At 28.3% G+C, this 26,229-nt stretch overlaps 4 protein-coding genes and 1 long non-coding RNA gene across 11 annotated transcripts in view; 3 read left to right on the top strand and 2 right to left on the bottom strand.

Moving 5' to 3' along the window:
* LOC100212474 (uncharacterized) overlaps window positions 1-1,252 on the top strand; it is a 68,983-nt gene extending 67,731 nt beyond the window's left edge. For all 6 annotated transcript variants that reach the window (XM_065795290.1, XM_065795289.1, XM_065795288.1 and 3 more), the window contains 2 exons: window positions 515-700; window positions 779-1,252. In XM_065795290.1, the coding sequence (XP_065651362.1) occupies window positions 515-700; window positions 779-873 (281 nt within the window). In that variant the 3' untranslated portion in view covers window positions 874-1,252. The remainder of the gene's footprint in view (window positions 1-514; window positions 701-778) is intronic.
* Window positions 1,253-6,603: 5,351 nt separating this feature from the next.
* LOC100200582 (NADPH azoreductase) lies at window positions 6,604-8,469 on the bottom strand. Its single transcript, XM_065795286.1, has 4 exons — window positions 8,279-8,469; window positions 7,481-7,682; window positions 7,039-7,174; window positions 6,604-6,853 (listed from the first exon to the last, which is right to left on the bottom strand). The coding sequence occupies exons 1-4, from the start codon at window positions 8,406-8,408 to the stop codon at window positions 6,719-6,721; spliced, it is 603 nt and encodes a 200-aa protein (XP_065651358.1). The 5' UTR covers window positions 8,409-8,469; the 3' UTR covers window positions 6,604-6,718.
* Window positions 8,470-10,305: 1,836 nt separating this feature from the next.
* Window positions 10,306-14,121, bottom strand: LOC100197049 (NADPH azoreductase). Of its 2 annotated transcripts, none has more exons than XM_065795285.1 (5): window positions 14,038-14,121; window positions 12,345-12,493; window positions 11,946-12,147; window positions 10,898-11,033; window positions 10,306-10,507 (listed from the first exon to the last, which is right to left on the bottom strand). In XM_065795285.1, the coding sequence occupies exons 2-5, from the start codon at window positions 12,472-12,474 to the stop codon at window positions 10,370-10,372; spliced, it is 606 nt and encodes a 201-aa protein (XP_065651357.1). In that variant the 5' UTR covers window positions 12,475-12,493; window positions 14,038-14,121; the 3' UTR covers window positions 10,306-10,369. The 2 variants fall into 2 exon arrangements, with proteins under 2 accessions (XP_065651357.1, XP_065651356.1); XM_065795284.1 differs by having other exon boundaries at window positions 13,965-14,112.
* A 5,163-nt stretch (window positions 14,122-19,284) lies between these two features.
* LOC136079130 (tigger transposable element-derived protein 4-like) lies at window positions 19,285-20,433 on the top strand. Its single transcript, XM_065794847.1, has one exon. It carries the CDS (start codon window positions 19,285-19,287, stop codon window positions 20,431-20,433), a length of 1,149 nt encoding a protein of 382 aa, XP_065650919.1.
* Window positions 20,434-23,926: 3,493 nt separating this feature from the next.
* LOC136078954 (uncharacterized) lies at window positions 23,927-25,278 on the top strand. The gene is made up of 3 exons (XR_010637813.1): window positions 23,927-24,435; window positions 24,611-24,828; window positions 25,078-25,278. It is a non-coding gene; the product is annotated as an uncharacterized LOC136078954 (long non-coding RNA).
* Window positions 25,279-26,229: the final 951 nt, after the last annotated feature.

Below are 26,229 nucleotides of genomic sequence, written 5' to 3'. Positions count from 1 at the left end.
AAATTAAAAAAAAAAAAAAAATAGTTTTATAAAAATAAATATTTTTTTGCATAGTAAATGCTATGAGCCGACTTACCCCGTGAAAAATTTGTCAACTTACCCCGAAAGCTTTTTTTTTAATAAATAGTCTATAGATCCTGAAAAACGGCAGCTTTGAAAAAAAAGTCTGACTGGATATAGTAAACCAATTGTGACTGGAACTTTTACAATATTTTTTTTTTCATACGACTAAATATTTTCTTTGTAAAGTAAAAAAGAAGCGATGTTCTAAAAGTTACGTTTTTGTCCAAAAAACGCATAAATCTCAATATCTCCCATGTGCATGCGCGAATCCTGACAATACTACAGTGAATGATGAAATGGTCAATAAGGAAGTTTCTGACTAATTTTTGTCACTTTCTGATGAAAGGCTCTAAAGATAAACGCAGTTCGTCAACTTACCCCTGCGGTCTCCCCTACTTTCATCGTAAGGACTAGTTTTAAATTGCTCAATAATTTTTTTGTTGTTGTTTAGCACCCAGCTTCAATAAACAAAGTATGGCAATTCAATTAACTGATAAAACAACTGCTGCTGACATCATTGCAAAATTTCAATGGCGTCGTCAAAATAGTATTAAAGATGAAATTGATAAATCAAAATGTAACAAGATTGATGATGCAGACGTTGAATATTGTTTATGTGAAACTGGTGGAAATATAGGTAACATTTTGTTTAATAAGGAATTGAAAGGTAGCTTGCGTAAGCTGGGTAAATAAATTTTAAACATTTTTTATGCAGGTGAACGCATCCTTGATCCGTCATCAAATATATCAGCAATTTTAAAAGTTAATCCAAACGTAGAGTGGTTGCTCAAAGTTTATCCGTCAGGTTAACCTATAACGTAGTTGCTGTGTAATAAGGGTTATTTTCCTTGTCTGAGTGTCATTCTGAAAACAATACAGGTTTAGTTCAACGCTAACTAAAATCCGGTCTCATTGCACGGAATCTTTGCGTTTTTTAAACACCTCATAACATAGCAGCATGCTTTCGAAATTTAAAGTTATATTTTTTTAAAAACTTCAGTCGTTAAAATATTTAATATTTTATTGACATAATTGTATAATAGATTTTTTTTTCTACGCAAAAATTTTCATATTAAAGTAAATATGCATACGATTAGTGTGCGATTATGTACAAAATTTTTATGTGAGTATAAACTGTCAAACATCAAATAAAATATATTGTAAAGAGAAATATATATGCAAAATCATATTTTGATTGTGATATTCTAATATCAGTTAACCTATCATAAGATCTGGGCGTAAAATTTTATTTTTTTCTATACATTTTTGTTAAAATTAATAGATTTGAAATAACTCATCATCATATTTGTAAAATAGTTTATGTAACGTTATTATTCAGTTAGCTTGCAGTAAAGTGTTGTTATATTAGCAAGAGTACGAGCAGTACTCTTGTAGGTCATTTTTGTCACTTTCTGATAAAAGGCTCTGAAGATAAACGCAGTTCGTCAACTTACCCCTGCGGCCAACTAGCCCCGGTCTCCCCTACTAGTTGTTTACTATTCGATAAACAAATTGTTTTTGCTTCTATTTTCGTTTTTCGTTTTATTTCTATTTTCGTTAAGGGGTCGTCCATAAATTACGTCACGTTTTAGGGGGGAAGGGTTTAGTGTTTTTGTGGCGACTCATACAGAACTTGTTACTATAGAGTTACAATATTGTGACGGGAGGGGGGGAGAGGAAGTGTCTCAAACGGTAGAACCACTGATCTCAAAATATAACTGGATAGCGTATGTGGCAAATTTTTTGAAGCCATTTTTGGCCTCCCAAGATGGCGACGGTTTCGGTTGATTACAAATGAAGAAATTTTTGTTACGAACTTATATATCATTTACATAAATAAATATTATGAAATGTACATGCCTTAAATATAATTTTTGGTTTTACATAACAATAATTAAAAAAAAAGGCAATATTACATATTTACGTAAATTTCTCTATTGTTTAACAAAATGTATTCTAAACAATAAGTTTGTATAATATCTTGCTTTTTTAAAGATAAATCAATGTTATTAAATAAGATAAAAATTTTTAGTTTTTTTAATTAAGAATTAGTTTATTTAACATTAGTAAAGAACAAATAAGGAACCAGTAGTTATACAAGTTAACAATTTTCAAACAACTTTCGAATAATTATTTTAAGTTTGAAAAACTGAAATAATTTTATTCATATTTTGTTTATTTTTCATTTAACTACTTTCTTTTAATTTTAGTTTTACTATAAATTATTTGTTTAATATTGTTTATAATACAATTTATGCACCTTTTAGTTCTTAACTACCCAATGCTGTGTGCTAGAAGGTTAATAACATAACTGCATGGTAGGCAGCTAAATATCTTTTTTAAATAAACTATTATGAAATTAGTTTTTCAAATAGATATCACAAATTTACAAATGCTGCATGAACTATTAGCTGAGCTCTGTGAGTACACACAACTCAGGGGTTCCTTCTAGAATTTTTTTATATAGTTATTTGTGCCATATTATTTTATTATATATATATATATATATATATATATATATATATATATATATATATATATATATATATATATATATATATATATATATATATACATTTTTATTTTTCTAGTTAATTTCAAGTTAATGAGCTAAAGCAAGGAAAATATATTGTTATCACTTATAGTTGAGTCAAACATGAGGAGCTAGATCAATTATTATTCAATTATTATCTCAAAGCAGCACTTGCTAGTGCATTTTGAATGAGGCAATCTATTAAAACAACTAATTAATTTGGAAACACCTTTGTGTTTCTTTGCATATAACACTTATGGTTGGTTTAATCAAACCTCCTGTCTTTGAATTTTAAAAAGCTATTTTGTTTTAAATGGAAAGGGAGTACTAGTGCATTCTGACATTTAATGAGGATATTTTTTTTGAAGTCATTTTATCTACGTATCCAGCAATATATGGGATCAAAGTTTTTTTGTATTCAAATAGATTGTTGCAGTTTGGAATATCTGCATTATCGTGATCACTAACTGTTGGTTCTCTCTCCAACAAATCATATTTTCTTATTAATTTAATTTCAGTAAAAGATATTTTAGTACTAAAATCACCAAAAGAATCGTCTAAAACATATATATGAGTTTTATCTCTGATGCTGCAGTTTTCATTTGAAAATTGAACAGTATTTTGCATAAAAAGTTATTTATATGTAAATAGTTGGCAATTGATAATGCTGTTAAACATTTCTGCAGATCTCACAGCACCAAAAAAGAGCTCTAGATGGTTTTGACTGAGCTTATATGATAATAAATAATTTAATGGTGAACCTTCTTTTTCAACCCAGTCAAGAAATACCTTGAGCAGATTTAATTGCTGCCAAATATCCAATGAAATCAGTTTTTCGATTATACAAGATCATTTGTGTAGCAGTAATCTCTTTAAGACTAATGATATTCTTTAGCAAATCATTTTCTTGAATTTTATGTCATATAATCAATCTATTATGCAAATAAACTCAACAACATATTTATAAAATTATTTAACAGCTATTTATAGTTCATTAATATAAAAAAAGTCAGCAAGCTGTAATATATAACCATAATACAGGTAAGCAGGATATTTAATTAAAGTTAAGGAGATATTTCAAAGAGGAGGAAATGTTTTGAATATTTCTATATAAAGATATAAATAAATTTTTTTCAAACAAATGTATTATTATATACATTTGTTTCTTCAATTGTATTGAGTGATTATCCTTCAAACTATAAAAAACTATTATTTACTTTTTATTTGTTTTAAAAGTTGTTATAAATAACTATAATTCAGACCTGTTTTTTTTGTACCAGTATAAGTGACACTTAATAATATTTTATTCAAAAAGTTTATGCAATAATAGAATTCAAGTAATATAATATAATTCTAGAAGGAACCCCTAAGTTTTTGTATACTCACAGCACTCAGTTAACAATTCATGTAGAATTTGTACAAAATGTCATCTTGCTACAAAAAATAGAGAATATAGTAGTAGAGAATATAGAGGGTAGAAATGATTGCCGTTTATCATACTGTTATGTTATTAACCTTCTAGCATACAGCATTGGGAACTAAAAACTATAAGACTTATAGTTTTTAGTTCCCAATACATAAGGCTTAACTAAATTTGTAAATGCCATTTAATAATAAATTCAATTATACAAAAAAATTATTTCTTTTTTTCTCTAATATTTATAAAATTCATTTGTTTTCTTTTATTTTTAACAAACTTATAAGCTTATTTAATTATTTTTTTAGTAATTTGATATAGCCATTTAAAATGTATATCGGTTTCACCGCTAGGAATCGCCGCCATCTTGGGAGGCCAATTTTAGCTTCAACTATTTTCGGAAAAAACAATAGAACCAGCTATCCAGTTATATTTTGAGATCAGTGGGTAGAACGAATAAAAAAATTAGTTTTAACGAAAAAAAGTTTAATTGGCTTATTTGCCTAATTGATAATTGTACTAAACGAACTATTGTATGTCGTGTTGCTGCTCAGCATATGACTGCATTCGTTCTGATTTACAATTACCTGTAACTGTTCAACGAGACAAATCTTATATGAAGATCCAAGCACAGTTTGGAAAAAGCGTAAACCAAAACTTAATGTTTGTCATAAAGAAGCTAGATTACAATTTGTAAAAGAACACGTGTCTTGGCATGAAGAGTAGCATCAAGTTCTCTTTGAAAACATATTCAATCTAGATGGTCCTAATGGCTATCAATATTATTGGCACGAAAAGAGAAAGAAACTCGGCTGAATCGTAAGTTGGTGGTGAACTGTTATAGTTTGTGGGGCTTTTTCCTTTGCTGGAAAACTTCACTGGCATGGATTTTAACAAACTGAATTTACAGGGCTACATTGGCTTATTAGAAATTAGTTTGCTTGAACATGGTGAAGAATTGATGGGTGAAAATTTTACTTTTCAACAAGATAATGCTGCTATCCATAACTCAAATATTAGAAAAGCTTGGTTTAGAAAAAAAAAATATCCATGTAATTGAATGGCCCGAATGTAATCCAGTTCCAAACCTAATTGAAAATCTATGGAGATTACGTTCTAGAAAGGTTTATGAAAATGGTAAACAATTTGAATCCACATTGGAGCTGAAAACTCGTATCAGAGAAGCTTGGAATGAAATATCTTTGGAAACTATTCAAAATCTTGTTACTAGTACGTCAAGTCGCATATTTAAAGTCAATAAAAATTCTTCACAAATTATAGACTTTTAATTTTTTTTTTCCATTTGTAATTAATTAAACATACCAATTTATAAAATTTTTAATTGTAGTAGATAATAATAAGAAATAACAAATGATTTAGTACTTATTTCACTGCCGTTTTTGTTAAATTAGAACAAAAAATAAAGGTGAGGCCAATTCTATTTTTTCCGCGGTAGTTTAAAAAAAAAAGACATTTACTGGCAAATTTGCCAGTAAATGTCTTTTTTTTTTAAACTACCGCGGAAAAAATAGAATTGGCCTCACCATATTGTTGATGGTTGTGGTCACGTGAATTAAAAAAGTTCGTTTTTATTTTTTCTATATAATACATAATAAATTATTCCTTTACACTGCAGAACGATCGTTACCAGCTAGAAAATTATTTAAACATCTCTTAAGCTCAGAAATTAGGCGATTTGTATAGAAAGAAATTAAATGATTTTTAAGCCATATGAAAAGAGAAAAAATATTTTGAATTTGACAAAGGCTACCTTCATTTGCTTTTAAAAAAATAGGATGAGGACGCGCTCGTTCTTTTTACCTTTTTTAAAAACCTTTACTTCATAAAGACTTCAAAAAGTAACTCACCCCAAATCATTACTGACTTAATGATTACGAAAAAAGCTATCATCATTTACTAATTACTACTTTCACTGTATGTCACTGAATTTTTTAAACATTTTAACAAAACATTATTTACTAGTGTTTGTTGATACTAAAGATTAGTTTTTACATTGATTTTACGGTCGCTAACTTGTAAGCTTTTCCATTAAGGTTGCATCTTAATTTTGATATTGTTTACGTCTTGATTGGCTAAAATCTAAAATAGGGGGCTGACGTTTTTTTTATCACTTCTAAACGGGTATATAAATATTTTTAACATTGTTATTTTTTTCTTTAAGCATGATAGTTTACAAGTAGTAAGTTGTTCCTAAAGAGCTTTCTTATCATTTTAAACTTAATCATTTTTTACCATAATTAGTAAGCTTTTATACATACTTTTACCGTGTTCTTACCGTGTACCGTATAACCAAATCGTGTTTTTGTCTGTTGTTACTGTGTACTGTGTTACCATAACATGTTCTTTTACGCTTTACATAAACATTTTATATCTCTTGATATAAAATTATGTTGGATTTAGATATATAAGTTTTAAAAAATATCAAATTATTTCATTTATAATTTTACATACCGAAAAAAATTTAATTTGTACTAACACAGGCCTTGGAAATCTTCACCGTCCCCCTTTCGTTAGGCCTGAGTGCATTTTAAAAAGTAACTATTAATTTGTTCAATAAAGACTACCTAACTAACAAGCTAATACAAGCGAAATCTAATTCTAAACTTAAATAAAATAAATCAAATACACCATTACATTGAATACATTTTCAGAAAAGTAGAAAAAAATGTTAAATTTTAAAAATGTTAAGCAGGAATGCCTTTTGCTCTTCCTGCCTTTGCAAGTTCTCCCCACCATTCTGTTTGTTGGAACAACGTTTTAAGACTACTTAATACGTGAGAGTTTTCAGTACTTCCATCAGCATTGACAACGGTATGAGCCTAATTATTGATTACCTTTTATTAGTTAATAAAATTAAACATGCAACATATTAATAATAAACTATTGTAGTTAAATAATTTTTTACTTGCAGATAAATAATTATAATGTAATGTAATTAAATAATGTAGTTAAATAATTTTTTACTTACTCTACAAGACTTTTAAGTATTAAATGAAAAACTCACTATAGGTATTTGTACACTATGACTGACAGGTAAGCAACCTAATTCAATTAACAAAGGTCGCACAGATGATGTAGCAAACGCGCCACCAGAAGGTCCCATAGAATATCCAAAGATTCCACTTGACTTGTATGCAAAACTAAGTAAAAAAAAGTGTCATTACACAATATAAATAAATTTGTTTTGATATGTGCTTAATTGACTTCAGGTCTAAGCTGATTGTGGCTTAGGCCTACGCTGATTGTGGCTCAAAACTAAATATTTAGGCTGTTACGCTTTTTTTTTCAATACCTTCTTTATTTAAAAAATTTTCTTTGAAATATTGAACTTAATTTTGATTTATGTATAACTATTTAAACTAAATAAATTTGTTACAAGATCCATAAACGATATGTACTATTACTCTTATCTATATATTAAAATTAACTGGATGGGGGTAAATTACCTGGGTGGCGGTAAATGATCCAAGGTGTTGTACAAAGCAGGAGGAGCACATCTATTATATTCAGGAACAAGGATGATATAAACATCAGCTGCTTTCACAAGCTCATTCAAACTTAGTAACTTGTCAGGAATTTGAGATTTTTCATCAGGACCATAAAAATGCAATGGCTTTTTAAGAAGAGGCAAATCATAATCTTCGGGATCTAACATTTAAATAATTACAATATTATATAAATTATATAACTATTTAAATAAACTATATAAAAACTATTTAATAAAATTTAGAAAAATCATTTATAAAAATTTTAATTAATTAAATATTAATGATCTAATTTAATGGTGAAACATAATAACTATAAAAAAGTATTTTAGTATCAATGTACTTGTTGCATTAAATTCTTTTACTGAATGCAATGAGTGAATTAATACATTATTATGACAGGTTTTAAATGTGCTGGTTAAAAATATATACATAAAGTTCAAAATAGGTCATAAAATGTATAAAAATATAGGTTATGTGTTCATATGGATGAAATGATTATATAAAAATGTAATAAAAGTTCAATTAAATTTAAATGATATAAAGAGAAACAACTTTTTTATTAACATTTTATTTGTTTTCAGCAACAACAAAAAAATTTTTAATAAAAAACTAAAACAACTCTTCTACAACAGGTCTCTACAGCAGGTAAGGTAACTATATCAGTGTGCTGTAGTAATAATGTTCTATAGACTCTTGTTAAACATTTAGAAAAATTAAAATAGAAATTTACAAAATAAAACAATATTTAAGAGATACCTAAAAACTTAAGAACATGACCACTGGGTGCCATCTCTTTTTCAAATTGCTTCTTTAAAAGAGCAACCATATTATCAGCCAATCTATTTTCTCTTACGGATGAAATTATTGCCAAAAATTGGAGAGGCATTTTTAATACTTAACTAAACTATTTTTTTTACAAAAAATTGTTAATTGAATTTTAAAAAAAAATATTTTTTATCTAAATATATAATAAAATAAATATACAGATATAAATAATAATGGATATAAATAAACAGTAAATAAATTATATAATTCACAACTATAATATTTGGAATTTAAAAAAGTTTAACACAAAAATACATTACTCCAGTTATCAACATATTATTAAATATTTATATGAACTTAAAACTTAAAATTTTCAAAACAGTTTAATATAAATATAAAAAAATATATATTTACAACAATGGTTGTAAATATATATATTCTATGGTTGTAAATATATACAAATAAATATAGTATATATTTACAACCATAGAAATCTAGATACCCTTATAATCAAGCATATATTAAAAAACTGTTATAAAATTGCATTATCATAATTAATTCTTTCCAGTGAGTTTTTTCTCATGAGCCAAAACATTAGTTACCAAACTAATGTCATTTTTTTTTTATCAATGAAAACCACCTCTAAATGCATATTAAAAGTATATTGGAAATACAACATGTTATTCCAATAGATGTCACTTTTCTATTAAATATTTTGGTAAAATTATTGTCATTCCATTGGATCCATGAAAGTTTTTATTTCTTAACAACAACAGAGTTTTCCTTAGATACTCTTTTTAAAGCCTTTTAGATTTTTTTTCTTGTCTTTTTAGATTTAGATTTTGAGATTTTAGATTTTTTTTTCTTTTCTTTGATACTCCTTTTAAAGCTTAAAATTTTTTTTAAATGTTGTAAAATATACTGTTAATATTCAAGTACTATCATGATATCTTTTTTTATAAATACTTTCATGAGTCTGCAAAAAACACCCAACAACTAATGCAATTCCAAATCAAAAAAGCAGGAATGTTACTTCATCTCATATGAGAGTAATGTAAAAGTAAAATTTTAAGCATTCATTTGAAAATAAACTTTTTATCTCTAAAATATTTTCATTATAAAATTCTTGTTCGTTCTTAAATTTTTCACAAGAACCAAATTAATAACAGCATTATTAGAGACTAAAATTATCTCTTTGTCAATTTCCCAGGTACAAATTAAAAATTCCTGATAATGTGATTCATTCAAGTTAAGAATTGATAATATCTATTGAGTATTTAGCAAATAAATAAGGATGTCAACAGCACTTGCATGTAACAGCAACTTGTGAGCTTTTATTATAAATTGTAGTGACATGATTTGGATTTATAAAGTACTTAACTTTTAAATTTACAACTCAATATAATTTATGTTAATTAAAATTTTCATTATTTATATAACTAAATCAAGTTTAAAATAAAGCTACTAAATTACCCAATCCAATCATAAAGTTTGTAAATTATTTAACTATAAAGTTAGTAACTATCTAAATATATATATATACATATATATATATATATATATATATATATATATATATATATATATATATATATATATATATATATATATATATATATATATATATATATATATATTAAGTATTATTATACATTTATAAGTTTTAGCATACCTATAGAAACAAAAATAGTGTTAAATATTGAATATAGAAGTATAAAAACAGTTTTTATATTGTTTTTTATATCGCAATTTTTTTTTTCAACTAAAAAAAAATAAAACAGCAGCTCACATTTGGATAAGTTATATTGAAATTATATTGAAAATTTAAAAAACGATTGTAAAAAAAGAAGCAATTTTACATCATAATTCATATCACAAGCAATTTCAAATATTTTTATATTTCATAAACTAGTCTATCATAAATAATTACAAAAATATTTTTTTTATATTTATTTTCAAGTTGCTAAGTAACAATAACTAACATGCGCAATAACAACTTAAGATAAATAAAACAATACTTTGAAAAAACTTTTTGTATGAAAATACTTTATGTTTTATATCATTTTAATATTTTGTAATATTTTAAAAAGATGGTAACCCTTTTGCTCTTCCTTCTTTAGCCTGTTTTCCCCACCATTCAGTTTGTGCAAATAATTCATCAATACTTTTTAGTACAAGAGGATTGGTACAACTACCATCATCATTAACAACTGTGTGTGCCTATATTGCATATATATCACAGAAAATTATAGTTTACAAATCACAAGCAGATTTTTTCATTATTTATTATAAAAAGATGTTTGAAAAGAAAATGACTGGAATAAAGTGAGCAGAATATATTGTACTGTATGAACTTTTTTCTATAGACTTTTTTTTTTATCATTTTTATTTATTATATTTCTTTTGAGACCCAGGTTAACATAACAAAAAATTATTTTAAAATTTAAAATTATTTTATTTTATACAAAACTATTATTTTACTTAATATTATTCAAATGTTCAAAGGTTTTGAGCAATTAAATATAATTTTTTATTTATAGACTTAATTTTAAAAATCATTTATTTCAGTTTATTATATGTAAAAGTGTTCTAGAAAATTTAAAAACTTACTAATGGAACTTGAACACTATGTTTGACAGGTAAACAACCCATTTCAGTTAATAAAGGTCGCACAGATGCTGTAGCAAATGAAGCACCTGAAGGTCCCATAGAATATCCAAAGATTCCACTAGACTTGTATGCAAAGCTTAAAGTTAAAAATAATTTGCATTGAAATAATATTAGAGATACAAAAAGCATATTTGGTTTATTTTATTTTTGACATAAAGATAGCAATGAAAGTGAATGCAACGCTTAAATAAATGAACTTAAGTAAAAATGATGATCAAGTAAGTGTGCTGTGGATGGTGTTTCAAGTGGGTGTGCTATGTTAGCTAAAATATTTACACAATGTCATTTGTTGACAAAATTTTAGAAATTTTTACAATTATCAGGGGTTTGAAACTCAAACCCCTGATAATTGTAACTCAAAAGTCTGATAACTAAAACTCTGAACTCAAATTATTGACAACAATATGAAGTTTAAAAGATTGTCAACAAAAGAGTTTATTAAAACTTTTCAAGTGAAGAAATTTTAAAAATACAACAAAATATTTTTTGTGGAACATTCAACTTTTTTAATTATTTAGGAGTAAATTGAATTGCAGGAGTGGTGATTCTGTAAGAGATGGATGTCAACAGCTTTTTTTTTAATAATTTCAAAGAAAAAAGATAAAAACAAAAACCAAGTTGATTGTAAAGGAAGTTAATGTTTTAAATTATGAATACTTTTGAAAAATTGTATTGAAAATTTTTGGAAGTTTGACGAATGTCAAACTGATAAAATTTTCAACGAAGGAAAAGTTAAATTTAAAATTAGATAAAATTGAAATAAAATGAATAATATTTTTTAATGAAGTTTATTCCCTAAAATATTAATATTATTTTCTTTTTCAATTTAACTTCTAGCGACTATACACTTTCTAAATGTGTTGTATTATTAATAGAACAAAATATGACCAATATAATATTATTTATAATAATAACCATTGCATATATATGTTCAAACGGTTTCTTTTGAATATATTTATGTAATGGAAATCTCTAAGCAATATATTACCTAGCTGGCGGCAAATGATCCAGAGTATTGTATAATGCAGGGGGTGCACATCTGTTATACTCAGTTAGTAGAACAATATAAACATCAGCAGCTTTAACTAGTTCATTTAACTTAATCAAATTTTCTGGAATATTATGTTGCTCTTTGTTCCCATAGAAATGAAGTGGCTTTTTCAGTAATGGTAGATCATATACCCTTGGATCTATTAATTATATACTAGACGTTTAAGTATAAAAGTAATATATAAAAAAAAGTTAAAAATATGTTTAATACTACATATTCAGTTAAATGTTTGAAAACAAAAATTTTAAAAGTGAACAAATATATAGATATAAGAAAATATAAGAAAAACAATTTTTCAAAAATAATCATATAATAGTAAGAACCTAATATTTGTACCTAATACTTGAAGACTGTGTCCTCTTGGAGCTAAAACAGCATCAAACTTTATTTGCAAAAGAGATAACATACGGTCTGCTAATCGACTTTCACGTATTGATGAAATAAGTGCCAAATACTTTAATAACATTTTCTTCAGTAAAAAACAGCTTCAAAAATACAACATAAAATTTATTCTCATTTTGTTATTGAGTGAAGTAAGATTTGGTAGTGCTAAGGTAGCAATCTACAGTGCGCATGTTGCCAAAAAGTGGCCATTAGATGCTAAAATTAGTGTAACTTTATTTTTTATATTGTAAATTCAACATTTGAAATTTGTTTGAAATTCAAGACTAAATCACAGGTTTATTTTATGAAATTCGAAGATTTGTTTTATTCGATATTTTAGAACTTTTATAATATTTTTACTTGTTTTACAGCAATGCCACTTTTTTAAAATGAATTATAACTGGCTTAAATTAGGTTTTAATAAAAGAGTGTTTGGGGATCAACAGTCGGGTAAATTTATTCTGGTTCTTTTCTTTTTTGTTTTTAAGATTTAAAAGAACGAAAGGAACTTTAATACTAGCTTTTTTTATTAGTGCATTTTTGATTGAAGGGCAAATTTATAATGTTTTATATTAAATAATTTTTCTATTTGTAACTATCATGTATAGCATTTGTAACTAAAATGTAAATAATAATGCCGTATTTTTTGTGATAAAAATAACAACAACTTGAGCAGTTTATCCAGTATAGGATTTTCCCCAAGAAAAATACCATCCTAATAATTTGTATGATGTCTTGCCCAATTATAAAAACAGTGCTGAACATCAAAAACAATATTTGATTTTAAAAGTCCATTTTTTCTTAAACCTTATAAATAGGTGTGAGTATCTTATAAAAAGGGGCTTCTTGAGTTCTAATAAACAGAGGGAGGATAAATTTTCCCAACAAACAAACAGGTTTTCCCAGAAGGAAATAAAGGACAGATTTTATGATCAACTTTAAAAACAAAATATAAACATGACCCATAAATAAACCACATTCTCAAAAGCATTCCTGATTGCATCATTATTACATCATTGCAATGCTCCACTTATTTATCATGTGACGCAATGCTTCATGTTTATCATAATTTCAATAGGATTCAATATGCTTAAATAAGTTTCATACTATAGTGAGCAATGTTATATACTTAGTAGAATATCTAAAAGTTCATGACTAAATCAAGTTTTAAGAAATTCTTTTTTATAGATCAACAATTTTTAAAGCCTGTTTATCCTAAAAAACTTTTTTTAACAGTGAGTTTATAATTTTAATTTTTAAAGCTGGTTTACAATGAAAACTTTCTTTAATTATGAGATAAAGTTTTTTTGTTGAGAGCAAGTAAAAATTAATAATTAGAGGGGGAGGGGGAGTCCTAATAAGCTGGTTCCAAAAATTAATAAATGTCACCAGAAAAACTAAGGGAACGAAGATTGCATTGTGCCTAAAAATTAACATTAAAACAAATAAAGTGTGAACGAGTTCAATAATAATTTTGAAATATAGATATGATAAACATTGAATGAAAAAACAAAACAAATAACAATTAAAACAAGAATAAGATAATTAAATATATTTTATAAAACTACCTACCTGATGTAGATAACTTAACAATAATATTTATCAGTATTCTTAACAGTATTATGGGGGGATATTAGGTTTTTACCTGAAACAACAGCTTAACAACTTTAGAAATTGTCTTCTGTATTCAGAGCACAGAATAACTTATTTAACAACTTTCCGTTGAACTAAAAAAAATATATATATATATATACATATATATATATATATATATATATACATATATATATATATATATATATATATATATATATATATATATATATATATATATATATATATATATATATATATATATATATATATATATACATATATATATATATATATATATATATATATATATATATATATATATATATATATATATATATATATCCAAATAAAATATCCAGCTATCAACAAAAAATAAAATAAGCAACAGGTTATACAATATAGTGTTATTGAGATTTTGCATTTGAATAATTAATAGCTCAATATAAAGCTTAAAGTTTTGAATAGAAGCGTTAAATTGTATAACTTTTGCAATGACTGTGTTCATACTGACAAAAAAAATGTGAAAAGCTTTTATAAAACAATTTCGCAAAGTTGTTTTATTAATACAAAAGGTTTGAGTTGATATATATTTCATTTTTCGTCATTTTGTTTTATTGTTGTTTTTATATAAAAAACCAAAACAAATAAAATAACTATATAGTACGCGTTTCAAATAACACACGTTCCTATCAGTATGAACGTTGTATTATGTGATGTAACATAACAGGCTATTATGTGACGTAACAAATCAAGGTGCGACATAATCTATGAAATTTAATTTTTTTTAAATATCTTTTATAAAAGCTCAATGACCCGATGTTATTATTTCAACAGAAACACTTCTTTTAAAGATTTTAATCAAAGAATAAACTTATTTTGCATTAAATTTGAATATCAATTCAATGGCCGCCATTCAATTGATATTACTTTTGAATTGATATTTGAATATCAATTCAAAAGTAATACCAATTCTAGTAATACCAATTCTACCAATTCCAATTATAGAGATAAAACTTCAAAAAACTGCATGGTTGTTAAAGTACGAATAAGCCAAATTTATTTAATCTAATCTCGGTGAGTTATTACGATTTCAAAAATTTTTAATTTACTATATGCAGAACTAAAGAAATTTAAAGTGATAAAAGTTTAAAAACAGACAAGTTAGAGCGGGCGTGGCGCAGTGGTTCGAGCGCTCGTTTGTATAAGCAGGTGATCGAGGTTCGAAACAAGCTCTGGACATATTTGCGCGTCACGTTAAGGAAGGAGGCGTGAATTTCCTGGTTAAATGCACTCCCGTTGTGCTCTGTGACAAGACCGTTAGTTAGGACTTCTTGGGGCAGCTAAAAAAATAAAATGAAAAAAGCGAAAAAAAAGTTGTCAATCCAATGTGATTCTAGGTGTATAACATCTGGAAAACAAGTGTTAGGGTTAATGTAATATTAGTGTCAGGGTCCATGTTATAAAAATATCCTGAAGCTTTATACCTAAGTTAAAAATTATTTTATTTCAAATAATTTTTTGAAAACATTTTTAATAGTTGTGTTTCATTATTGTAAAAAAAAATATATATATATACAGTATCGGACAAAATGAGTGCAACCAAATAATGCTAATTTAGTTTCTTTATATAAAAGTGCAACATTTTTTCAATTTAGAGAAATACCTATGTAACAGTTTAGAGACAAAGTTCTTCAAGTTTTATTCATCACAAAGTTTATTATTTGTACACGAAAATTAATAAATTAATCAAAAGTATTAAAAAAAAGTTGATTTCCTTCTGGACAAAACAAGTGCAACTCGACAAAATGTTGACCAAGCTGTATTTCGCTATCAATATTTCGTGACGAATCCTTTGTTGTCGATCACAGCCTTGCATCTTTGAGACATAGATTCGATCAGGTGATCAATGAAACTTTGTGGAATCGCTGCCCAGGCCACTTGGATTTGTTCAAACAGTTGATCCTTATTACGAACACCTTCACAATTAGTTCTGCGGCTGACGATCTCCCACAGGTTCTCGATAGGGATGAGATCCGGAGATCGAGGCGGCCAATCCATCACCGATAGGTGGTTGTTTTGAAACCACTGCTTGACTACTTTTGCAGTGTGTTTCGGATGGTTGTCTTGCTGAAAAACCCATTTTATTGGCATATTCCATTCAGCATGAGGTAACATAACATCTTTCAGGATATTTTTATACATGAAACGGTCCATTATTCCATCGTTTCGATGTATTGGACCTAGACCGTTAGCAGAAAAACACCCCTGAACACCACTGAACAGGACAGTTCGCCATTTCTGCACATTCCAGTCAATATGAGATGTAGCAAACAGGAGTCTTTTCTTCTGGTTTTTTAGTGAAATCAGCGGTTTCTTTGCAGGGCGTCGAGAAAACAATCCGACTTCAACAGCACGTCGTCTGATTGTTCGGTCCGATACAGGCAGCTCTAATTGCTTTTGTATCTCGACTGATGATATCCAGGGACCCTTCTTGACGGATCTGACGATCATAGAATCCTCTCTAGAAGTGGTGGAATGCGGTCTTCCACCTTTGTTATCTGCTGCCAACTTCCCCGTAGAATGATCACTAATACTTTTTTGTGGCATTCCACTTATGTAATCGCCAATAATTTTCTTTCTTAGTTCCAATCCAAGACTGTCGGGAGCCATTTTTGCACTTAAAGTCATAAAAATAATAAAAATAAATAATCACGCTTCTCAAGGCTTACCGTGTTGCATTTACCTTGTGATGATGACAATAATGCTCTGTGGAACACAACGTCTTGGTTGGATGTGGACTGTATTGATGTAATGAAACACTTGTTGTATTTCACTTCTTGTATTGATGTTCTTCGATAAAACACTTTGATAAAACTCACTTCGATAAACTGTCTTAATAATACTGACTGATTGACTTCCATATACTGACTGAATTATATGTCGATTTACATGTCTCTTATATAATAAAATGAACCTGTGTGAACCTTTTCTGGAAGATTCTAGATGCTTCTTTTCGATGCTTCTGGAAGCTTCTGGATGCATCTGGATGCTTCTGAATGTTTCTGGATATTTCTAGATGCTACTGGATGCTTCCAGATGCTTCTTCTGGAAACTTCTGGAAGCTTCTGCATGCTTCTGGAAACTTCTGGAAACTTCTGGAAACTTCTGGAAACTTCTGGGTACTTCCTTTAATTATTAAAAAACTTCCGTGACGTTGACACGGACCAGAATTAAGAAAATGAAACAAACCAAAAAAGTTGCACTTGTTTTTTCCGCTGCAAAATGGCACTTGTCAACGAAATTCTGCCTGTGTGCTGTCACCTGTCAGCTGATTGCTCATGTCATGGCATGCTATGACTCCAGACTCCTGAACTGTTTGCTGTGGTAGTATAGTTCGTTTCGTTTTTAAGACATGTAAAATTAGGAACACTTTTTAGCATTGTTCGATGTTGGTTGCAAATGTTTTGTCCAATACTGTATATATAGTTTTAGAAGTAACAAATACCTTAAAAGTACCAAAATGCATCAGTATGTTAGCGAAAAATTAAATCGTTGTATAGCTTTAAAAAGATATCATTCATTAACATATTGGAATCAGAATAGGTACTAATACGAGCGGAGAGTATTAATATTAGTACTCTTTCCCAAGAACCATAACGGTCGTATGAATCCGTCGCCTCACTCTGTAGAGCACAAGTCAACCAACAGGTAAGTATCCCTCAGTTAATCATTTTACACCTTGTTTAACAGCAATATATCATGGTCCACCGGATATATTGCTGTTAACAGTGTTACTCCACGTCGTGTTATTTTTAAGGTGGTAGAGCACAAAAAAGAAACTTTTTATGAAATATTTTTTAAAAAGTTTTAAAAATATGCAGAAATGCTTCACTAAAAAAAATGAAATGTTTTTGCAAAAAAAAAATTTCAAAATCTTTACCAAATTTATTATTTATGATAGATCTTATAATTTATTAATAATTAATAATAAATCTTTAATCCAATACTAACAACAATAGGGTCTAATATAGCAGTTACAACATGAATCTTTGAATCGTGCTTCAACAAAATTCTCGACATTCAAATTTTTTTATAACCAAAGTTGATAAATAAACAATTAAAAGCATGATAGACACAACAAAAAGACAAATTAGCTTGCAAGTTTTGCTCAACTTATAATAAACAAAGGTATGCTTGTGGTTGCTATGGCGTTGCTAAGGTAAATAATATTACGAAAGAGGATAAAATTTCGAATAAGATAAATTTAAAAATATATTTTCATATTTTGATCGAAAATTAGTAGTTTAATTGTGTTTTTAAAAATATAAAATAACACGACGAGGAGTCGTCGTACTACAGTCGACTCTCGATATCTCGAATACTTGATATCTCGAACTTTTGAGTATATCGAACTTTTTTAGCGGTCCCATGGACATAACGAACTAGTTTAGGCTAAAATCCTCTCGATATCTCGAACCTTATTATCTCGAACTTTTTGGTATCTCGAACAATATTTTCGGTCCACAGGGCAATTTTCTGTCGTTATCTCGAACTTTTCAACATTTTTTTTTTCAAAAATGTTTTAATAAAATTTAATTTTTTTAAATTCCAATTTTCGAAAAAAAAAAATTTTTAATTCGATTTTTAAATTCGATTTTTTTTAAGAATCAAATTTCTGAAAAGTTTTCCTTTAATATATAATTTATTCTTTTTGTCAAACGCAGCAACATGCCGCTCGTTAAACGAAAACTCACGAACAAATCTATAATAGAAAAATGCAAGGCATTAAAAGACCTAGAGACTGGGATGTCTAACAAAGAGGTTGCCAAAAAGTATGGAGTCCCAAAGAACACATTATCAACCTGGATTAAAAATAAAACCAAGTTATTAATCTCACTGGAAAAAAATGGCACAAAATCTAAACGGAAGAAACTTCGTAGTGGTAATTTCAAAAATGTAGACAAGGCCATATACACGTGAATTGTTGCAAAAAGAAGTCAACAAGTATCAATTGATGGTACCATACTAAAAGAAAAGACACTAAAATTCGCAGAAGCATTAGGAGAGTTGGATTTTAAAGCATCTGATTGTTGGTTTCATAATTGGAAAAAAAGGTCAGTTAAATTTTGTCAAATCTTGTTCAATTTTAATATAAACAAATAACATGTATCTGTTTATATTTAATTTATTTAGTTTTTTAAACGTGTAATTAAAATTCAATTATTCTGTTCCTATTTTTAGGAACGGCATCAGCTTTAAAATAATCTCAGGCGAAAGTGCCGCCGTGACGAATAATATGACTGCTTCGTGGAATGAAACTACACTTCCAACATTGCTTTTGAATTACAAGCTTGAAAACATTTTCAATGCCGATGAGTTTGGACTATTTTACCAGTGCCTACCAAACAAAACATACCATTTATCACGAGAAAAATGTTTTGGGGGAAAAAATACTAAAGTCAGACTAACAGGCATAGCAGCAGGGAGTGCAACGGGAGAAAAATTACCTATGTTTGTTATTGGAAAATCTAAAAACCCACGGTGTTTTAAGCACATTAAACAACTTCCTTGCACATATAAAAATCAGCTAAAAAGTTGGATGACCGGAGACCTTTTTACAGAATGGGTAATGAAACTTGACTCATTTTTTCGTGCTCAAGACAGGAAAGTAGCACTCCTGGTGGATAACTGTTCTGCCCACCCACACATTGAAGGGCTAAGCAACATCAACCTAATATTTTTCCCCCCTAAATCCACATCTGTCCTTCAGCCCATGGATCAAGGCGTAATACGAAGTCTTAAAGCTCATTATCGTCACAAAATTGTGCGTTTGTGTATCAAGGCTGTCGATAATAACGAACCCATGCCAAAAATTTCTATACTTCAAGCAATGAAAGATCTTGTTTCTTCGTGGAATGCTGTGTCGAAGGAGACTGTCATCAACTGCATCAACTTTATCAACTGCATCAACTTTAAAAAAGCTGGTATCAGCAAAACAAACAAGAGTATTGAAGAAGCTGATGATGATCATTCTTTTAAATTTTTGACAGAAGAACTTAACCGTTTGCGAGAGTTAGATCCTCGTGCCGTCCAAGAAGATCTCTCAGCGGAATCTTACATTGGTTTATATTGCGATGTAGTAACAACCGGTTCACTTGCTACTGATGCTGAAATCATTGCTCAGATTTTAGACCCTAATTTTGAAAACGACGATAATGAAGTTGAAGATAGCGTTGACGAAGCTATTGACGTCGAAGCCCCGCCACGCCCATCTGATATTCAATTAAAAATTGCTTTTGAAACAATTCAAAATGCTTCGCTATACAGCTCAAAATACGGAAATGAAATACAATCCCTAGCTCTAAAACTTGAGGATTTAATGAAGATGGAAAAGATGGATAATTTAAAGCAATATCAGATAACAGATTTTTTCCAAAAGTTGTAGTTTTTGTTGTTAATGATTTTTGTCAGAAAAATAACTTGTTTTAATAAAAGTCGGGCAATTTTATTTATTTTCAACCCTTTTCTAGATATCTCGAACTCTCGATATCTCGAACTTTTTTTCCGGTCCCCTTAGTGTTCGAGATATCGAGAGTCGACTGTATTTTTATATTTTTAACACCTGCCGGCTCTCCATCAACGAGTTCAAGACCAGTTGCGCTTCTTTAAAAATTTTCAAAAGTTATTTCTTCTTGATATGATTTTAAACAATCATACCAAGTTTTGAGAAACAGACTTAACATACAACTATCTGGTCTATAAAACTCCGGTCTAGATATGTCATGCCCTAATTTTACTAAGCGACCAGTAGGAACTCCAAGCGTTGGCTGTTTTACACCTTGTCAAGTTATTTTTATATTTTTATCACCCTAGAACCCTCCTTTTTGTGAACCTCCCGGTAAGCCAAACGCATTAGTGACTGGGTAAGTATAACTACCCATTTTGATAGAAATATTTTTAATAAATTTTTCAACTCATTTTAAAATTATGAATCTTTTTAGTTTCAGCCATGCGATCGTCTTTATAAAACTGGATAGTGAAGTCGGCATGATATAATCCGACTTCACTATATATATTTTAATATCATAATAGCTTAAAAATTAAGCTATTATGATATTAAAAATAAAAAATTTAATTTATAACCTTAACAATAACCCAATACTTTAGCAGATTTTATGCGTTTTCGCTGCAGAGTTTTACCAAAGGTTTGGCATGAGGTTAGCACCTTTAACAGCCTCCACTCACGTTGACATTACCCGCCCATTATAGACTAATAAACAGCAAACTAAGCAATTTTTTGAACTAAGTTCTCCTGAAAAAGTAAGAACAATTCGAAAATAGAAACAACGAACAATAAAATACAGTATAGAAGATAATATTTACATATCCGAAATGAGGCAGTCAAGTGTAACATATACTTTAAAAGAAACGCTTTGTACTTCTTGTGGTTCAAGACTCAGAGTGCATAAAACTGTATGGAAAGCTCCATTACCAACACCACCAAAAGTTATGTTTTATATATTGTCCAGATGTTGATACATTTGTTACACATAAAAGAGAACTAAGCCAAATAATACATGCAGGCTCTTTTGAATACAATGGAACAAAATCATATATTATTTGGAAAGCGAATGAAGTTTGTTGGTATGAATTTAATTTGGGTTAACTTTAAATGAGTAAAAGTTTAATTTTCCGCTCTCTGCTCCCACAATAGTTAAACAACTTGAGCCCGTTACTACAACAACTAAACCGCTTGAGTCAGCTACAGCAAAACAAGATCAACCTTTAAAAGATTGCTGGAGTGTTTGTTAAACTAGGCCCATCTAATATCTTTAGTGTTTCTGGGTGGTTGTCAATTTTGTCGGCTTCCGTTTTTTGTATCTCATGATCAACTTACCCTAAAACTGATCAAAATTTTTCTTCAAGCAAGATAAACTCATCAACTGAAAGCTCTCTAACTAAAACTCATCAAATGAAAGTTCATCAGTTAGCGTTCAAGAAATTAATTCTTGGAGTGAGGAATCATTTTCAGCGGCCGCTATATATAACATGTGGTAACGTTTGCTGCTGTTGTTATCGGTACCGTTAAAGTAACCATCATAGTACCAGTGTACTTGGTAAGGCTTTTTTGGCTCAGGGTCTTGCGTTTTTGTTTCGCTATCCGTAACTTTAAAAATAAAAATGCGCACTTACTTCGGAAAAAATGAAAATTTATCACTAGATTTGAAACTCTATTATCGATATTATTACATAATCGATTTGAAATATGTAAATAAATATATAGGAATAAATAAAAAAAAAAAATAAGTGAATAGATTTCAAACTCTATTATTGATATTACTACATGTTCACGACTTTTTGAATAAATCTGTAGATATGTATCATCTCTATGTATAATAATGTATTACTTTTATTTTTAATATATTGGCCGCAGATTCTGGGTGAATGATATTACAACGTTTTTATTATTTTAAAGTCTACTGAGTTCTAAAGGTACTATACAAATAATCAACCGGCACTCTTCAGACGTCACTATTTTCATTTTAACTTACCTGTTTGTAAACACTATATCCTATAGCACCATCAAAACCAGCCTTGCATATAAACGTTAGTTTAGTTAATTCCTTAGCATTGTGATTACCACAGTAGTTTATATATCACATAGCTTTTTAAGAGTGTTTTTTAGATGATCTGTTAGCGATATTTGTACTGGACTTGCCATCTATTTGAATGATCTTGGGGTAGCATTTAGCTTTTGAAGATCTTATACCATTATATAAAGGATATGTGGCAGCCGTTTTTTTCCGCACCTTTTTTTTCGTTGAGTACGAAACTGGTATAAAATTTTTTATACCAGTTTCGTACTCAAATCACTTCTTAGTTTTAATTTTATTGCATGAAGTAATTTATGACTAAATAAAATATTACTAACATTCTTAGTCTTATTCTTTTTGTTCTGTTACAAGCTTTTCAAAAGAGCCGCATGGTTTCCCAGCTTTATTAACTGATGATGTGGCATTTAATGTACCGTAGGTGTATTGAAAATCTTGAGCTAGCCGATTTTCATTACTTCTCTCAAATGAGTATTATCATTGTTTGCAGCTATTAACTTTTTACATTATAATTTTATAAAGTTTTTCTCTCAGAATCCTCTAGTTTAATATCTGCAGAAACTAGAACAGCAAATTTCAATGAAAAATGGTATATCATTAGGAACTAGTTTATTATGTTGTAAAAGTCCGTAAATGTCACCAATTTTTATTTTATTACTAAACAAAAAAGTAAAAAAAGTGTTAAGTAAAGAGTGCAATTTGTATTGAATTATATAACAAACAAAATAACATGTATTTTTGTTTACAAGAAATAAAAGTTGATTTCAAGCAAATAACATAAGTTACAAGTCATTGTTTTAAAATGTTTAAGAAACCCAAAAGGGGAAGTTAGGGGCAATGTGTTTAGTTCAAATTGGTTGTATGCATATTACATTTACTAGTTCAAGTATTTAATATAGGTTCTCGTAGGTTCCCTAAATTATATGACACTTTTTGTACAAAATAAAAGTAATCAATGTTAAAAATTCACCTCGTTATTTTAAAGCCAGATTATAAGTGTATTATAAAGACTGATCTTTACTTTAGATTTTTTTTCAAAAAGCTTTACTGTTAAATATTTTAAACATATAAACTAATTCCGTAAGCTTATAAAATTTTAAAAGTTACTGTTTATTATAGCTATGTATAAAAAAAAAATTTCACGCTTTTTAAAAAAAAAAAAGTTTTTCATTATACATGAAACCGCAACTAATTTTTGTGGCTTTAAAAGATACTATTATACTCAAAACAATTTTCAAAACTTTAAATTAGAGTATTACAAATATGTTTTAATATATGGTTTTGAATATGATAAATATTTATTTTTTAGGTTTTGTCCACCACCTGGCGCAAAGTGCACCCCTTCTTCATCTATTAGGCTGGCGCAGATGTATTTTGTATGGCGCAGATGTATTTTGTAATGTAAGATGTAATCCTTGATGAGTTTCTTAAAGAGTTAACAAACAACTTACATGAACTCACAAAACATCATAATGTCAGGAAATCTCAGACATACTTTTTAAAGCAGTTAAAAGAAAGCCTGAAAGCAAAGGTATGTATTATACAAATGGATTTTGCTGAAAATTTTTCATTTGTCATACAGGATGAAATTCAGGCATCATATTTTTCTAAAAATTAAGCAACTCTTTATCCATTTGTTATATATATGAGATCTTTAAATGGAAAACTAACTCTAGAAAGCAAATGTTATTGCATTATATCAGACAATCTGATTCACAATACTGAGGCAGTCTTCACTTATGTTTCAAAAATCGTATTTATTCTAAAAGAAGAATACCACAAATTCAAAAGATTCATTATTTCACTGATGGTGCAGGCAGCCAGTATTAAAATAGGTAGGTTTATTTTTTAGTTCACATCATTCAAAAAATTCCGATTAAATAATTCTAAACAAACCATATTCGACTATTGGATGTTTTTCAAATTTGCTATAGAATAATTTAGATATTATTTTTTTATTAAATTTATTGATTTCACTTTATGAATATAATTTTTCCTAATGTATTATAGGTTTAATTTGAAAAACCTTTGCTTTCATGAAAAAGACTACGAGCTGAAAGCAGATTGGCATTTTTTTGGCACTGCACATGGAAAAAGTACATGTGATGGAGTAGGTGGTACAGTGAAAAGAGTAATTAATAACCTGTCCCTCCAAAGGCGAATTGGAAATCAATTTTGACACCAAAGTACATGTTTTTAGTTGCTAAAGAAAATTTTAAAAACATCAGGTATAGCACTTTGTTGTCAAAATGCACATGGATTTTGGTTATGATTTTTTTTCAAATAATGGATGTCTTATATCCAATATCGTTATGAACTTTTAATTGAAATCAAGAAAATAGCTTTTATTAGTCTTAGTTATAAAAAGTCAATCCTAATAAAGCAAATTTTGAACTTTTTGCTATAAGTTTTTATAAGGATATACTTTTAAAATTATGTTCTTGGATAATAAGATTAATGTTGAAATTTATTTTTAGATTTCTCTACATTTCTGAAAACGAAACAGCTGTTAACACTCATAAAGTACTTGCTAAACAATTTGAGAATGTTCCTGCTACCAAAGGAGCCCGCTCATATCATTGTTTCTAACCTCTATCGTGTTGTTTAAAAGCTTATGTAGCATCAATGACCACAACATTTGACATTTTTCACATGCTGGAAGATACTTGCATTAATACACAAAATTCAGTAATTGTTGACATCAATACTGTTGATTGGGTATTAGCGCATTATTTTGGTAAATTTTTTCCTTGAAAGGTAATAGATATTAAAGATGACTATATATATGTCAGCTGTTTACATAAAGCTGGCAATTATTTTAAATATCTAAAAACACCAGATATCTATTTAATGGTATTATTTCCACATTACAGTTAATGACATTATTTCCACATTACATGAGCCTGAGCTCTAAAACACAAGAGAATTTTACTCCTGTTTGATAAACAACTAGATTAAATAAATTATGTTGTATTAATTGTTTTGAATTAGCAACTAATTATAAATTAAAAAGCAAAAACCAAACCTAATAGTAAAAGAGGTTTCTAACAAGTTTCGACTTTTTCCTTTATTAATCATTTTTTTTTATTATAGAAGTTATTATATTTTTTAAGCACCCTGATGTATCATGAATATCCCCTTGAATATCCCCTTGAAATATTATAAAAGTCTTATTAAAAAACGTTCAACATTATTTTGTAAAAAATTAAAGGTCTTTGACTTTGAGATATAACGCTCCTTAATTGTGTAAACATTGCTTAAAGTATCACTATTTAACAATAATACTGGGTTTTAACTAGTTACTGCCCCTTTAATTATGCCTCTATTTAAAAACAATTTATAATCAGTTGCACCCATTGAATATGCTATTAGGCAGGTAGGGGGCACTGGTTTCAAATAATTTTTGTTGTGAATGCAACAAGTAAAAAATCTTTGCATTTTCAGATAGTTGGATCTTATGGTCTTAATTGCTATTAAGCTTAGATCTATACAAAGTGTTAGAAAAAATTACGAGCATTTCAAAATGGCTGAAAATGGGACTTTTTTGGCAAATGGACAATACATTTTTAGATATATTTCAGTTCTAAACTGCAACAAGCGGCTTATATTTTGCCTGTTTGTTGCAGATA

Source organism: Hydra vulgaris, chromosome 04, assembly GCF_038396675.1.
Source record: "Hydra vulgaris chromosome 04, alternate assembly HydraT2T_AEP".
Classification (NCBI taxonomy): Eukaryota; Metazoa; Cnidaria; class Hydrozoa; order Anthoathecata; family Hydridae; genus Hydra; species Hydra vulgaris.
This window is presented reverse-complemented; position numbering and strand designations above follow the sequence as displayed.

Coding starts and splice junctions, on each gene's coding strand:
- LOC100197049 (XM_065795285.1), bottom strand. CDS start 12,474: ATGTTATTAAAGTATTTGGCACTTATTTCATCAATACGTGAAAGTCGA. Junction 11,034..11,945: donor GATCATTTGCCGCCAGCTAG/GTAATATATTGC, acceptor TTTAACTTTAAG/CTTTGCATACAAGTCTAGTG. Junction 10,508..10,897: donor ATAGTGTTCAAGTTCCATTA/GTAAGTTTTTAA, acceptor TATGCAATATAG/GCACACACAGTTGTTAATGA.
- LOC136079130 (XM_065794847.1), top strand. CDS start 19,285: ATGACTGCTTCGTGGAATGAAACTACACTTCCAACATTGCTTTTGAAT.
- LOC100200582 (XM_065795286.1), bottom strand. CDS start 8,408: ATGCCTCTCCAATTTTTGGCAATAATTTCATCCGTAAGAGAAAATAGA. Junction 7,175..7,480: donor GATCATTTACCGCCACCCAG/GTAATTTACCCC, acceptor TTTTTTACTTAG/TTTTGCATACAAGTCAAGTG. Junction 6,854..7,038: donor ATAGTGTACAAATACCTATA/GTGAGTTTTTCA, acceptor ATCAATAATTAG/GCTCATACCGTTGTCAATGC.